Source organism: Protomyctophum bolini (assembly GCF_963924005.1).
Source record: "Protomyctophum bolini genome assembly, chromosome: 17".
Classification (NCBI taxonomy): Eukaryota; Metazoa; Chordata; class Actinopteri; order Myctophiformes; family Myctophidae; genus Protomyctophum; species Protomyctophum bolini.
This window is the reverse complement of record NC_137878.1, coordinates 40729498-40747297: the sequence shown is the minus strand read 5'-3', so window position 1 is coordinate 40747297 and position 17800 is coordinate 40729498. Positions and strand designations below refer to the sequence as shown.

General features: G+C 32.3%; 1 protein-coding gene across 1 annotated transcript in view; it reads left to right on the top strand.

Moving 5' to 3' along the window:
- Positions 1-17800, top strand: part of cdca7b (cell division cycle associated 7b) — a gene marked incomplete at its 5' end in the record, with an annotated part of 80818 nt that overhangs the window by 15020 nt on the left and 47998 nt on the right. The window contains one exon of the mRNA XM_080787275.1: positions 6659-6829. Within this exon, the coding sequence (XP_080643401.1) occupies positions 6659-6829 (171 nt within the window). The remainder of the gene's footprint in view (positions 1-6658; positions 6830-17800) is intronic.

The following is a 17800-nucleotide window of genomic DNA, read 5'->3' as shown; positions in this document are numbered from 1 at the left end:
GAAGACATGTAAATATGAAATAAATGCCTAAACATGTAGCTATAGGTGTAATGTTAGAGACCACAGAAGACATGTAAATATGAAATAAATGCCTAAACATGTAGCTATAGGTGTAATGTTAGAGACCACAGAAGACATGTAAATATGAAACAAATGCTTAAACATGTAGCTATAGGTGTAATGTTAGAGTCCACATAAGACATGTAAATATGAAACAAATGCTTAAACATGTAGCTATAGGTGTAATGTTAGAGACCACATAAGACATGTAAATATGAAACAAATGCTTAAACATGTAGCTATAGGTGTAATGTTAGAGACCACAGAAGACATGTAAATATGAAATAAATGCCTAAACATGTAGCTATAGGTGTAATGTTAGAGACCACAGAAGACATGTAAATATGAAATAAATGCCTAAACATGTAGCTATAGGTGTAATGTTAGAGACCACAGAAGACATGTAAATATGAAACAAATGCTTAAACATGTAGCTATAGGTGTAATGTTAGAGTCCACATAAGACATGTAAATATGAAACAAATGCTTAAACATGTAGCTATAGGTGTAATGTTAGAGACCACAGAAGACATGTAAATATGAAATAAATGCTTAAACATGTAGCTATAGGTGTAATGTTAGAGACCACAGAAGACATGTAAATATGAAATAAATGCTTAAAGATGTAGCTATAGGTGTAATGTTAGAGTCCACAGAAGACATGTAAATATGAAATAAATGCTTAAACATGTAGCTATAGGTGTAATGTTAGAGACCACAGAAGACATGTAAATATGAAATAAATGCTTAAACATGTAGCTATAGGTGTAATGTTAGAGACCACAGAAGACATGTAAATATGAAATAAATGCCTAAACATGTAGCTATAGGTGTAATGTTAGAGACCACAGAAGACATGTAAATATGAAACAAATGCTTAAACATGTAGCTATAGGTGTAATGTTAGAGACCACAGAAGACATGTAAATATGAAATAAATGCCTAAACATGTAGCTATAGGTGTAATGTTAGAGACCACAGAAGACATGTAAATATGAAATAAATGCCTAAACATGTAGCTATAGGTGTAATGTTAGAGACCACAGAAGACATGTAAATATGAAACAAATGCTTAAACATGTAGCTATAGGTGTAATGTTAGAGTCCACATAAGACATGTAAATATGAAACAAATGCTTAAACATGTAGCTATAGGTGTAATGTTAGAGACCACATAAGACATGTAAATATGAAACAAATGCTTAAACATGTAGCTATAGGTGTAATGTTAGAGACCACAGAAGACATGTAAATATGAAATAAATGCCTAAACATGTAGCTATAGGTGTAATGTTAGAGACCACAGAAGACATGTAAATATGAAATAAATGCCTAAACATGTAGCTATAGGTGTAATGTTAGAGACCACAGAAGACATGTAAATATGAAACAAATGCTTAAACATGTAGCTATAGGTGTAATGTTAGAGTCCACATAAGACATGTAAATATGAAACAAATGCTTAAACATGTAGCTATAGGTGTAATGTTAGAGACCACAGAAGACATGTAAATATGAAATAAATGCTTAAACATGTAGCTATAGGTGTAATGTTAGAGACCACAGAAGACATGTAAATATGAAATAAATGCTTAAACATGTAGCTATAGGTGTAATGTTAGAGACCACAGAAGACATGTAAATATGAAATAAATGCTTAAACATGTAGCTATAGGTGTAATGTTAGAGACCACAGAAGACATGTAAATATGAAATAAATGCTTAAACATGTAGCTATAGGTGTAATGTTAGAGACCACAGAAGACATGTAAATATGAAATAAATGCTTAAACATGTAGCTATAGGTGTAATGTTAGAGACCACAGCAGACATGTAAATATGAAATAAATGCTTAAACATGTAGCTATAGGTGTAATGTTAGAGACCACAGAAGACATGTAAATATGAAATAAATGCTTAAACATGTAGCTATAGGTGTAATGTTAGAGACCACAGAAGACATGTAAATATGAAATAAATGCTTAAACATGTAGCTATAGGTGTAATGTTAGTCCACAGAAGACGTGTAAATATGAAATAAATGCTTAAACATGTAGCTATAGGTGTAATGTTAGAGACCACAGAAGACGTGTAAATATGAAATAAATGCTTAAACATGTAGCTATAGGTGTAATGTTAGAGACCACAGAAGACATGTAAATATGAAATAAATGCTTAAACATGTAGCTATAGGTGTAATGTTAGAGACCACAGAAGACATGTAAATATGAAATAAATGCTTAAACATGTAGCTATAGGTGTAATGTTAGTCCACAGAAGACGTGTAAATATGAAATAAATGCTTAAACATGTAGCTATAGGTGTAATGTTAGAGTCCACAGAAGACATGTAAATATGAAATAAATGCTTAAACATGTAGCTATAGGTGTAATGTTAGAGACCACAGAAGACATGTAAATATGAAATAAATGCTTAAACATGTAGCTATAGGTGTAATGTTAGAGTCCACAGAAGACATGTAAATATGAAATAAATGCTTAAACATGTAGCTATAGGTGTAATGTTAGAGTCCACAGAAGACATGTAAATATGAAATAAATGCTTAAACATGTAGCTATAGGTGTAATGTTAGAGACCACAGAAGACATGTAAATATGAAATAAATGCTTAAACATGTAGCTAGGTGTAATGTTAGAGACCACAGAAGACATGTAAATATGAAATAAATGCTTAAACATGTAGCTAGGTGTAATGTTAGAGACCACAGAAGACATGTAAATATGAAATAAATGCTTAAACATGTAGCTATAGGTGTAATGTTAGTCTACAGAAGACGTGTACATATGAAATAAATGCTTAAACATGTAGCTAGGTGTAATGTTAGACCACAGAAGACATGTAAATATGAAATAAATGCTTAAACGTGTAGCTATAGGTGTAATGTTAGAGACCACAGAAGACATGTAAATATGAAATAAATGCTTAAACATGTAGCTAGGTGTAATGTTAGAGACCACAGAAGACATGTAAATATGAAATAAATGCTTAAACATGTAGCTATAGGTGTAATGTTAGACCACAGAAGACATGTAAATATGAAATAAATGCTTAAACATGTAGCTATAGGTGTAATGTTAGAGTCCACAGAAGACATGTAAATATGAAATAAATGCTTAAACATGTAGCTATAGGTGTAATGTTAGAGTCCACAGAAGACATGTAAATATGAAATAAATGCCTAAACATGTAGCTATAGGTGCAATGTTAGAGACCACAGAAGACGTGTAAATATGAAATAAATGCTTAAACATGTAGCTATAGGTGTAATGTTAGAGTCCACAGAAGACATGTAAATATGAAATAAATGCCTAAACATGTAGCTATAGGTGTAATGTTAGAGACCACAGAAGACATGTAAATATGAAATAAATGCTTAAACATGTAGCTATAGGTGTAATGTTAGTCTACAGAAGACATGTACATATGAAATAAATGCTTAAACATGTAGCTAGGTGTAATGTTAGACCACAGAAGACATGTAAATATGAAATAAATGCTTAAACATGTAGCTATAGGTGTAATGTTAGAGTCCACAGAAGACATGTAAATATGAAATAAATGCTTAAACATGTAGCTATAGGTGTAATGTTAGAGTCCACAGAAGACATGTAAATATGAAATAAATGCTTAAACATGTACCTATAGGTGTAATGTTAGAGTCCACAGAAGACATGTAAATATGAAATAAATGCCTAAACATGTAGCTATAGGTGCAATGTTAGAGACCACAGAAGACGTGTAAATATGAAATAAATGCTTAAACATGTAGCTATAGGTGTAATGTTAGAGACAACAGAAGACGTGTAAATATGAAATAAATGCTTAAACATGTAGCTATAGGTGTAATGTTAGAGACCACAGAAGACATGTAAATATGAAATAAATGCTTAAACATGTAGCTATAGGTGTAATGTTTGAGTCCACAGAAGACATGTAAATATGAAATAAATGCCTAAACATGTAGCTATAGGTGCAATGTTAGAGACCACAGAAGACATGTAAATATAAATGCTTAAACATGTAGCTATAGGTGTAATGTTAGAGACCACAGAAGACATGTAAATATGAAATAAATGCTTAAACATGTAGCTTGGTGTAATGTTAGAGACCACAGAAGACATGTAAATATGAAATAAATGCTTAAACATGTAGCTATAGGTGTAATGTTAGAGACCACAGAAGACATGTAAATATGAAATAAATGCTTAAACATGTAGCTATAGGTGTAATGTTAGAGACCACAGAAGACATGTAAATATGAAATAAATGCTTAAACATGTAGCTATAGGTGTAATGTTAGAGACCACAGAAGACATGTAAATATGAAATAAATGCTTAAACATGTAGCTAGGTGTAATGTTAGAGACCACAGAAGACATGTAAATATGAAATAAATGCTTAAACATGTAGCTATAGGTGTAATGTTAGAGTCCACAGAAGACATGTAAATATGAAATAAATGCTTAAACATGTAGCTATAGGTGTAATGTTAGAGACCACAGAAGACATGTAAATATGAAATAAATGCTTAAACATGTAGCTATAGGTGTAATGTTAGAGACCACAGAAGACATGTAAATATGAAATAAATGCTTAAACATGTAGCTATAGGTGTAATGTTAGAGACCACAGAAGACATGTAAATATGAAATAAATGCTTAAACATGTAGCTATAGGTGTAATGTTAGAGTCCACAGAAGACATGTAAATATGAAATAAATGCTTAAACATGTAGCTATAGGTGTAATGTTAGAGACCACAGAAGACATGTAAATATGAAATAAATGCTTAAACATGTAGCTATAGGTGTAATGTTAGAGACCACAGAAGACGTGTAAATATGAAATAAATGCTTAAACATGTAGCTATAGGTGTAATGTTAGAGTCCACAGAAGACATGTAAATATGAAATAAATGCTTAAACGTGTAGCTATAGGTGTAATGTTAGAGACCACAGAAGACGTGTAAATATGAAATAAATGCTTAAACATGTAGCTATAGGTGTAATGTTAGAGTCCACAGAAGACATGTAAATATGAAATAAATGCTTAAACATGTAGCTATAGGTGTAATGTTAGAGACCACAGAAGACATGTAAATATGAAATAAATGCTTAAACATGTAGCTATAGGTGTAATGTTAGAGACCACAGAAGACATGTAAATATGAAATAAATGCTTAAACATGTAGCTATAGGTGTAATGTTAGAGACCACAGAAGACATGTAAATATGAAATAAATGCTTAAACATGTAGCTATAGGTGTAATGTTAGAGTCCACAGAAGACATGTAAATATGAAATAAATGCTTAAACATGTAGCTATAGGTGTAATGTTAGAGACCACAGAAGACATGTAAATATGAAATAAATGCTTAAACATGTAGCTATAGGTGTAATGTTAGAGACCACAGAAGACGTGTAAATATGAAATAAATGCTTAAACATGTAGCTATAGGTGTAATGTTAGAGTCCACAGAAGACATGTAAATATGAAATAAATGCTTAAACGTGTAGCTATAGGTGTAATGTTAGAGACCACAGAAGACGTGTAAATATGAAATAAATGCTTAAACATGTAGCTATAGGTGTAATGTTAGAGTCCACAGAAGACATGTAAATATGAAATAAATGCTTAAACATGTAGCTATAGGTGTAATGTTAGAGTCCACAGAAGACATGTAAATATGAAATAAATGCTTAAACATGTAGCTATAGGTGTAATGTTAGAGTCCACAGAAGACATGTAAATATGAAATAAATGCTTAAACATGTAGCTATAGGTGTAATGTTAGAGTCCACAGAAGACATGTAAATATGAAATAAATGCTTAAACATGTAGCTATAGGTGTAATGTTAGAGACCACAGAAGTGAACCTTTCAAGTCTGTTTTCTCAACTCGCTGTTTCCGCAGAAAATAGTACTTTCTACTTTTGGTACTTTTAAGTACATGTTGATACCAATACCTTTGTACTTTATACTCAAGCAAAATGTAGAATTCCCGTACTTGTACTTACGTAACATGATGCATCTAGATCAGGGGTGGGCAACTGGCGGCCCGAGGGCCACATGCGGCCCCCACCTTCACTTAATGCGGCCCGCATGTTAATGTCAGAATACTGATATAGTATTGATTTCAGCCGTTTACAATTCCAAACCCGCTTTAATTACTTCATGACTAGTATTAAATGACTAGTACTAAATGACTAGTATTAAAATGCTTATCTTTTTGTGTCCAATGTAGTTATGTTAACAGTTCATAAAGATAACAATAACTATAACTAAATGCATTTGAAATTCAATAAAAAAGGTTACTTTTCAGGATTCCAATAGCAAAAAAAAAATGCAGGTTTTCAATTCAAATATAGCAAAAATAGCTGATCTACAAGCTCAAAACGTGTCGCATTGAGACGCGTTGTGAGCTTGTAGATCGGCTAATTTTGCTATGACAGTAATATGTACTGTGGCCCCTCTGGAGTGAGTGTGGAAATATATTGGCCCTCGTTGACCTGATCTAGAGTACATTTTGCAGTATATTCATACTTTTCACACGCCAGTATACTTTGCCGCCTCCTACAGGTGGACGAGGAGGGCGTCGACACCGCCGGGCGCAAGAAGAGGCGGAGCTGCGTGAGGACCGGCCACGCCCGCTCCTCGCGCTACGTGGTGAAGTCTGTGGACGACATCACCCGCGACGACCTCCTCAACATCGCCCAGCGCGCCAAGGACAAGATCTGGGACAAGGAGAACGTAAGTATCTCTCTCTCTGACCCCATCCCACCGCCACTAGGGATGTGTAAATGTGTCCAAAATGAAAATCGATTTGTATAATTCAATATTAACCCATTCTGACCTGAGATCAGATTCATACGAGGTTTTCCACTGGACACACACTGGTCTGATTAACCCATTCTGACCTGAGATCAGATTCTAAAAATGTCAGCCGTTCTTCTTCGATTTTTCAAAAATAGCAGACCTACAAGCTCGTAGCGCGCCACTCGGTGGCGCGCTATGAGCTTGTAGATCTGCTATCTTTCAATAGCTAAAGCATAACATGATGCTAACACCAAAATGGGTTCACGTTCAGAATGAGTTAACGATTCATCGATTCTTCGTTTTTCTTTTTTCTTTTTTCTTTTTTTTTTATGATTTTTTTTCCTTTTTTTTCAAATTTATTTTATGAACCCTACAAATAAAAAAGAAAATCTTCCCCTCAAGGGGTACCTAAGCCAAAACAGTTTGGGAACCCCTGATGTAGATGATTAAGAATAATTTTAACTCTTGAGAGAGTTAATAAGGGTCCATTTGGTTACTAACCTAAGGGAACCCCCTCAAGGACCACTGGTGGTCCAGCTAAATCCTCCAAACCTGTATCTTGATTGGAGTCACACGCACACTCCCCGGACACAGACACAGACACTCCTCTGTCATGCAGCTACACAGACACATCCCCGGACACAGACACAGACACTCCACTGTCATGCAGCTACACAGACACATCCCCGGACACAGACACAGACACTCCTCTGTCATGCAGCTACTCAGACACATCCCCGGACACAGACACAGACACTCCTCTGTCATGCAGCTACACAGACACATCCCCGGACACAGACACAGACACTCCTCTGTCATGCAGCTACACAGACACATCCCCGGACACAGACACAGACACTCCTCTGTCATGCAGCTACACAGACACATCCCCAGGCACACTTTGGTAGGCCTGTCCTGTTTGGATGACAATATTATTGCCTTTCCAACAGATTTTCATTAAAAAAAAAAAAAAAAACTATTATCGATTATTCATTTTAATAATTGATTTCGGGTCCTATTATCGATTTAAATATTTCCTGATTTCCTGATTGAAAATCTGAAATCTGAAATTTTAGATTTTTCGATTTTCACATTTCACATTTCATTTTTTCGAAAATTAAAGTTGCGTAATTGAAAATTAAAGTCGCGTAATTGAAAATTGAAGTCGCGTAATTGAAAATTAAAGTCGCGTAATTGAAAATTAAAGTCGCGTAATTGAAAATTAAAAGCCGCGTAATTCAAAATGAAAAGCTGCGTAATTCAAAATGAAAAGCCGCGTAATTCAAAATGAAAAGCCGCGTAATTCAAAATGAAAAGCCGCGTAATTCAAAATGAAAAGCAGCGTAATTCAAAATGAAAAGCAGCGTAATTCAAAATTAAAAGCTCCCAAAATAATTTGCCTCCCAAAATAATTTGCCTCCCAAAATAATTTGCCTCCCAAAATAATTTGCCTGCCAAAATAATTTGCCTCCCAAAATAATTTGCCTCCCAAAATAATTTGCCAAAATAATTTGACTCCCAAAATAATTTGACTCCCAAAATAATTTGACTCCCAAAATAATTTGCCAAAATAATTTGCCAAAATAATTTGCCTCCCAAAATAATTTGCCAAAATAATTTGCCTCCCAAAATAATTTGCCAAAATTGAAAAATTGAAGTCGCGTAATTGAAAATTAAAGTCGCGTAATTGAAAATTAAAAGCCGCGTAATTCAAAATTAAAAGCCGCGTAATAATTTGCCTCCCAAAATAATTGCCTCCCAAAATAATTTACCAAAATAATTTGCCTCCCAAAATAATTTGCCAAAATAATTTGCCTCCCAAAATAATTTGCCTCCCAAAATAATTTGCCAAAATAATTTGCCTCCCAAAAAAATTTGCCAAAATAATTTGCCTCCCAAAATAATTTGCCAAAATAATTTGCCTCCCAAAATAATTTGCCAAAATAATTTGCCTCCCAAAATAATTTGCCAAAATTGAAAAATTGAAGTCGCGTAATTGAAAATTAAAGTCGCGTAATTGAAAATTAAAGTCGCGTAATTGAAAATTAAAAGCCGCGTAATTGAAAATTAAAAGCAGCGTAATTCAAAATGAAAAGCCGCGTAATTCAAAATGAAAAGCCGCGTAATTCAAAATGAAAAGCCGCGTAATTCAAAAAAATTAAAAAAAAAAACAAACTATTATCGATTATTCATTTTAATAATTGATTTCGGGTCCTATTATCGATTTAAATATTTCCTGATTTCCTGATTGAAAATCTGAAATCTGAAATTTTAGATTTTTCGATTTTCAATTTTTCGATTTTCACATTTCACATTTCATTTTTTCGAAAATTAAAGTTGCGTAATTGAAAATTAAAGTCGCGTAATTGAAAATTGAAGTCGCGTAATTGAAAATTAAAGTCGCGTAATTGAAAATTAAAGTCGCGTAATTGAAAATTAAAAGCCGCGTAATTCAAAATTAAAAGCTGCGTAATTCAAAATGAAAAGCCGCGTAATTCAAAATGAAAAGCCGCGTAATTCAAAATGAAAAGCCGCGTAATTCAAAATGAAAAGCAGCGTAATTCAAAATGAAAAGCAGCGTAATTCAAAATTAAAAGCTCCCAAAATAATTTGCCTCCCAAAATAATTTGCCTCCCAAAATAATTTGCCAAAATAATTTGCCTGCCAAAATAATTTGCCTCCCAAAATAATTTGCCTCCCAAAATAATTTGACTCCCAAAATAATTTGACTCCCAAAATAATTTGACTCCCAAAATAATTTGACTCCCAAAATAATTTGCCTCCCAAAATAATTTGCCAAAATAATTTGCCTCCCAAAATAATTTGCCAAAATTGAAAAATTGAAGTCGCGTAATTGAAAATTAAAGTCGCGTAATTGAAAATTAAAGTCGCGTAATTGAATATTAAAAGCCGCGTAATTCAAAATTAAAAGCCGCGTAATAATTTGCCTCCCAAAATAATTTGCCTCCCAAAATAATTTGCCTCCCAAAATAATTTACCAAAATAATTTGCCTCCCAAAATAATTTGCCTCCCAAAATAATTTGCCTCCCAAAATAATTTGCCTCCCAAAATAATTTGCCTGCCAAAATAATTTGACTCCCAAAATAATTTGACTCCCAAAATAATTTGCCAAAATAATTTGCCTCCCAAAATAATTTGCCTCCCAAAATAATTTGCCAAAATAATTTGCCAAAATAATTTGCCTGCCAAAATAATTTGACTCCCAAAATAATTTGACTCCCAAAATAATTTGCCAAAATAATTTGCCTCCCAAAATAATTTGCCTCCCAAAATAATTTGCCTCCCAAAATAATTTGCCAAAATAATTTGCCTCCCAAAATAATTTGCCAAAATAATTTGCCTGCCAAAATAATTTGCCTCCCAAAATAATTTGACTCCCAAAATAATTTGACTCCCAAAATAATTTGCCAAAATAATTTGCCTCCCAAAATAATTTGCCTCCCAAAATAATTTGACTCCCAAAATAATTTGACTCCCAAAATAATTTGACTCCCAAAGAAATTTGCCAAAATAATTTGCCTCTCAAAATAATTTGCCAAAATAATTTGCCAAAATAATTTGCCTCCCAAAATAATTTGCCAAAATAATTTGCCTCCCAAAATAATTTGCCAAAATAATTTGCCTCCCAAAATAATTTGCCAAAATTGAAAAATTGAAGTCGCGTAATTGAAAATTAAAGTCGCGTAATTGAAAATTAAAGTCGCGTAATTGAAAATTAAAAGCCGCGTAATTGAAAATTAAAAGCCGCGTAATTGAAAATGAAAAGCCGCGTAATTCAAAATGAAAAGCCGCGTAATTCAAAATGAAAAGCAGCGTAATTCAAAATGAAAAGCAGCGTAATTCAAAATTAAAAGCTCCCAAAATAATTTGCCTCCCAAAATAATTTGCCTCCCAAAATAATTTGCCTCCCAAAATAATTTGCCAAAATAATTTGCCTGCCAAAATAATTTGCCTCCCAAAATAATTTGACTCCCAAAATAATTTGACTCCCAAAATAATTTGACTCCCAAAATAATTTGCCAAAATAATTTGCCTCCCAAAATAATTTGCCAAAATAATTTGCCTGCCAAAATAATTTGCCTCCCAAAATAATTTGACTCCCAAAATAATTTGACTCCCAAAATAATTTGCCAAAATAATTTGCCTCCCAAAATAATTTGCCTCCCAAAATAATTTGACTCCCAAAATAATTTGACTCCCAAAATAATTTGACTCCCAAAGAAATTTGCCAAAATAATTTGCCTCTCAAAATAATTTGCCAAAATAATTTGCCAAAATAATTTGCCTCCCAAAATAATTTGCCAAAATAATTTGCCTCCCAAAATAATTTGCCAAAATAATTTGCCTCCCAAAATAATTTGCCAAAATTGAAAAATTGAAGTCGCGTAATTGAAAATTAAAGTCGCGTAATTGAAAATTAAAGTCGCGTAATTGAAAATTAAAAGCCGCGTAATTGAAAATTAAAAGCCGCGTAATTGAAAATGAAAAGCCGCGTAATTCAAAATGAAAAGCCGCGTAATTCAAAATGAAAAGCAGCGTAATTCAAAATGAAAAGCAGCGTAATTCAAAATTAAAAGCTCCCAAAATAATTTGCCTCCCAAAATAATTTGCCTCCCAAAATAATTTGCCTCCCAAAATAATTTGCCAAAATAATTTGCCTGCCAAAATAATTTGCCTCCCAAAATAATTTGACTCCCAAAATAATTTGACTCCCAAAATAATTTGACTCCCAAAATAATTTGCCAAAATAATTTGCCTCCCAAAATAATTTGCCAAAATAATTTGCCTCCCAAAATAATTTGCCAAAATTGAAAAATTGAAGTCGCGTAATTGAAAATTAAAGTCGCGTAATTGAATATTAAAGTCGCGTAATTGAATATTAAAAGCCGCGTAATTCAAAATTAAAAGCCGCGTAATAATTTGCCTCCCAAAATAATTTGCCTCCCAAAATAATTTGCCTCCCAAAATAATTTACCAAAATAATTTGCCTCCCAAAATAATTTGCCTCCCAAAATAATTTGCCTCCCAAAATAATTTGCCTGCCAAAATAATTTGACTCCCAAAATAATTTGACTCCCAAAATAATTTGCCAAAATAATTTGCCTCCCAAAATAATTTGCCTCCCAAAATAATTTGCCTCCCAAAATAATTTGCCAAAATAATTTGCCAAAATAATTTGCCTGCCAAAATAATTTGACTCCCAAAATAATTTGACTCCCAAAATAATTTGCCAAAATAATTTGCCTCCCAAAATAATTTGCCTCCCAAAATAATTTGCCTCCCAAAATAATTTGCCAAAATAATTTGCCTCCCAAAATAATTTGCCAAAATAATTTGCCTGCCAAAATAATTTGCCTCCCAAAATAATTTGACTCCCAAAATAATTTGACTCCCAAAATAATTTGCCAAAATAATTTGCCTCCCAAAATAATTTGCCTCCCAAAATAATTTGACTCCCAAAATAATTTGACTCCCAAAATAATTTGACTCCCAAAAAAATTTGACTCCCAAAGAAATTTGCCAAAATAATTTGCCTCTCAAAATAATTTGCCAAAATAATTTGCCAAAATAATTTGCCTCCCAAAATAATTTGCCAAAATAATTTGCCTCCCAAAATAATTTGCCAAAATAATTTGCCTCCCAAAATAATTTGCCAAAATTGAAAAATTGAAGTCGCGTAATTGAAAATTAAAGTCGCGTAATTGAAAATTAAAGTCGCGTAATTGAAAATTAAAAGCCGCGTAATTGAAAATTAAAAGCCGCGTAATTGAAAATGAAAAGCCGCGTAATTCAAAATGAAAAGCCGCGTAATTCAAAATGAAAAGCAGCGTAATTCAAAATGAAAAGCAGCGTAATTCAAAATTAAAAGCTCCCAAAATAATTTGCCTCCCAAAATAATTTGCCTCCCAAAATAATTTGCCTCCCAAAATAATTTGCCTCCCAAAATAATTTGCCAAAATAATTTGCCTGCCAAAATAATTTGCCTCCCAAAATAATTTGACTCCCAAAATAATTTGACTCCCAAAATAATTTGACTCCCAAAATAATTTGCCAAAATAATTTGCCTCCCAAAATAATTTGCCAAAATAATTTGCCTCCCAAAATAATTTGCCAAAATTGAAAAATTGAAGTCGCGTAATTGAAAATTAAAGTCGCGTAATTGAATATTAAAGTCGCGTAATTGAATATTAAAAGCCGCGTAATTCAAAATTAAAAGCCGCGTAATAATTTGCCTCCCAAAATAATTTGCCTCCCAAAATAATTTGCCTCCCAAAATAATTTACCAAAATAATTTGCCTCCCAAAATAATTTGCCAAAATAATTTGCCTCCCAAAATAATTTGCCTGCCAAAATAATTTGCCTCCCAAAATAATTTGCCTCCCAAAATAATTTGCCAAAATAATTTGCCTGCCAAAATAATTTGCCAAAATAATTTGCCTGCCAAAATAATTTGCCAAAATAATTTGCCTCCCAAAATAATTTGCCAAAATAATTTGCCTCCCAAAATAATTTGCCAAAATAATTTGCCTCCCAAAATAATTTGCCAAAATAATTTGCCTCCCAAAATAATTTGCTTCCCAAAATAATTTGCCTCCCAAAATAATTTGCCAAAATAATTTGCCTCCCAAAATAATTTGCCAAAATAATTTGCCTGCCAAAATAATTTGCCTCCCAAAATAATTTGCCTCCCAAAATAATTTGCCAAAATAATTTGCCTCCCAAAATAATTTGACTCCCAAAATAATTTGACTCCCAAAATAATTTGACTCCCAAAAAAATTTGACTCCCAAAAAAATTTGCCTCCCAAAATAATTTGCCAAAATAATTTGCCTCCCAAAATAATTTGCCAAAATAATTTGCCTCCCAAAATAATTTGCCAAAATAATTTGCCTCCCAAAATAATTTGCCAAAATTGAAGTCGCGTAATTGAAAATTAAAGTCGCGTAATTGAAAATTAAAGTCGCGTAATTGAAAATTAAAAGCCGCGTAATTGAAAATTAAAAGCAGCGTAATTCAAAATGAAAAGCAGCGTAATTCAAAATTATAATTTGCCAAAATAATTTGCCTCCCAAAATAATTTGCCTGCCAAAATAATTTGCCTCCCAAAATAATTTGCCAAAATAATTTGCCTGCCAAAATAATTTGCCAAAATAATTTGCCTGCCAAAATAATTTGCCTCCCAAAATAATTTGACTCCCAAAATAATTTGACTCCCAAAATAATTTGACTCCCAAAATAATTTGACTCCCAAAATAATTTGCCTCCCAAAATAATTTGCCAAAATAATTTGCCTCCCAAAATAATTTGCCAAAATTGAAAAATTGAAGTCGCGTAATTGAAAATTAAAGTCGCGTAATTGAAAATTAAAGTCGCGTAATTGAATATTAAAAGCCGCGTAATTCAAAATTAAAAGCCGCGTAATAATTTGCCTCCCAAAATAATTTGCCTCCCAAAATAATTTGCCTCCCAAAATAATTTACCAAAATAATTTGCCTCCCAAAATAATTTGCCTCCCAAAATAATTTGCCTCCCAAAATAATTTGCCTCCCAAAATAATTTGCCTGCCAAAATAATTTGACTCCCAAAATAATTTGACTCCCAAAATAATTTGCCAAAATAATTTGCCTCCCAAAATAATTTGCCTCCCAAAATAATTTGCCAAAATAATTTGCCAAAATAATTTGCCTGCCAAAATAATTTGACTCCCAAAATAATTTGACTCCCAAAATAATTTGCCAAAATAATTTGCCTCCCAAAATAATTTGCCTCCCAAAATAATTTGCCTCCCAAAATAATTTGCCTCCCAAAATAATTTGCCTCCCAAAATAATTTGCCAAAATAATTTGCCTGCCAAAATAATTTGCCTCCCAAAATAATTTGACTCCCAAAATAATTTGACTCCCAAAATAATTTGCCAAAATAATTTGCCTCCCAAAATAATTTGCCTCCCAAAATAATTTGACTCCCAAAATAATTTGACTCCCAAAATAATTTGACTCCCAAAAAAATTTGACTCCCAAAGAAATTTGCCAAAATAATTTGCCTCTCAAAATAATTTGCCAAAATAATTTGCCAAAATAATTTGCCTCCCAAAATAATTTGCCAAAATAATTTGCCTCCCAAAATAATTTGCCAAAATAATTTGCCTCCCAAAATAATTTGCCAAAATTGAAAAATTGAAGTCGCGTAATTGAAAATTAAAGTCGCGTAATTGAAAATTAAAGTCGCGTAATTGAAAATTAAAAGCCGCGTAATTGAAAATTAAAAGCCGCGTAATTGAAAATGAAAAGCCGCGTAATTCAAAATGAAAAGCCGCGTAATTCAAAATGAAAAGCAGCGTAATTCAAAATGAAAAGCAGCGTAATTCAAAATTAAAAGCTCCCAAAATAATTTGCCTCCCAAAATAATTTGCCTCCCAAAATAATTTGCCTCCCAAAATAATTTGCCTCCCAAAATAATTTGCCAAAATAATTTGCCTGCCAAAATAATTTGCCTCCCAAAATAATTTGACTCCCAAAATAATTTGACTCCCAAAATAATTTGACTCCCAAAATAATTTGCCAAAATAATTTGCCTCCCAAAATAATTTGCCAAAATAATTTGCCTCCCAAAATAATTTGCCAAAATTGAAAAATTGAAGTCGCGTAATTGAAAATTAAAGTCGCGTAATTGAATATTAAAGTCGCGTAATTGAATATTAAAAGCCGCGTAATTCAAAATTAAAAGCCGCGTAATAATTTGCCTCCCAAAATAATTTGCCTCCCAAAATAATTTGCCTCCCAAAATAATTTACCAAAATAATTTGCCTCCCAAAATAATTTGCCAAAATAATTTGCCTCCCAAAATAATTTGCCTGCCAAAATAATTTGCCTCCCAAAATAATTTGCCTCCCAAAATAATTTGCCAAAATAATTTGCCTGCCAAAATAATTTGCCAAAATAATTTGCCTGCCAAAATAATTTGCCAAAATAATTTGCCTCCCAAAATAATTTGCCAAAATAATTTGCCTCCCAAAATAATTTGCCAAAATAATTTGCCTCCCAAAATAATTTGCCAAAATAATTTGCCTCCCAAAATAATTTGCTTCCCAAAATAATTTGCCTCCCAAAATAATTTGCCAAAATAATTTGCCTCCCAAAATAATTTGCCAAAATAATTTGCCTGCCAAAATAATTTGCCTCCCAAAATAATTTGCCTCCCAAAATAATTTGCCAAAATAATTTGCCTCCCAAAATAATTTGACTCCCAAAATAATTTGACTCCCAAAATAATTTGACTCCCAAAAAAATTTGACTCCCAAAAAAATTTGCCTCCCAAAATAATTTGCCAAAATAATTTGCCTCCCAAAATAATTTGCCAAAATAATTTGCCTCCCAAAATAATTTGCCAAAATAATTTGCCTCCCAAAATAATTTGCCAAAATTGAAGTCGCGTAATTGAAAATTAAAGTCGCGTAATTGAAAATTAAAGTCGCGTAATTGAAAATTAAAAGCCGCGTAATTGAAAATTAAAAGCAGCGTAATTCAAAATGAAAAGCAGCGTAATTCAAAATTATAATTTGCCAAAATAATTTGCCTCCCAAAATAATTTGCCTGCCAAAATAATTTGCCTCCCAAAATAATTTGCCAAAATAATTTGCCTGCCAAAATAATTTGCCAAAATAATTTGCCTGCCAAAATAATTTGCCTCCCAAAATAATTTGCCTCCCAAAATAATTTGCCAAAATAATTTGCCTCCCAAAATAATTTGCCAAAATAATTTGCCTCCCAAAATAATTTGCCAAAATAATTTGCCTCCCAAAATAATTTGCCTCCCAAAATAATTTGCCTCCCAAAATAATTTGCCAAAATAATTTGCCTCCCAAAATAATTTGCCAAAATAATTTGCCTGCCAAAATAATTTGCCTCCCAAAATAATTTGCCTCCCAAAATAATTTGCCAAAATAATTTGCCTCCCAAAATAATTTGACTCCCAAAATAATTTGACTCCCAAAATAATTTGACTCCCAAAAAAATTTGCCAAAATAATTTGCCTCCCAAAATAATTTGCCAAAATAATTTGCCTCCCAAAATAATTTGCCAAAATAATTTGCCTCCCAAAATAATTTGCCTCCCAAAATAATTTGCCAAAATAATTTGCCTCCCAAAATAATTTGCCAAAATTGAAAAATTGAAGTCGCGTAATTGAAAATTAAAGTCGCGTAATTGAAAATTAAAGTCGCGTAATTGAAAATTAAAAGCCGCGTAATTGAAAATTAAAAGCAGCGTAATTCAAAATGAAAAGCCGCGTAATTCAAAATGAAAAGCCGCGTAATTCAAAATGAAAAGCAGCGTAATTCAAAATTATAATTTGCCAAAATAATTTGCCTCCCAAAATAATTTGCCTGCCAAAATAATTTGCCTCCCAAAATAATTTGCCAAAATAATTTGCCTGCCAAAATAATTTGCCAAAATAATTTGCCTGCCAAAATAATTTGCCTCCCAAAATAATTTGCCTCCCAAAATAATTTTCCAAAATAATTTGCCTCCCAAAATAATTTGCCAAAATAATTTGCCTCCCAAAATAATTTGCCAAAATAATTTGCCTCCCAAAATAATTTGCCTCCCAAAATAATTTGCCTCCCAAAATAATTTGCCAAAATAATTTGCCTCCCAAAATAATTTGCCAAAATAATTTGCCTGCCAAAATAATTTGCCTCCCAAAATAATTTGCCTCCCAAAATAATTTGCCAAAATAATTTGCCTCCCAAAATAATTTGACTCCCAAAAAAATTTGACTCCCAAAATAATTTGACTCCCAAAAAAATTTGCCAAAATAATTTGCCTCCCAAAATAATTTGCCAAAATAATTTGCCTCCCAAAATAATTTGCCAAAATAATTTG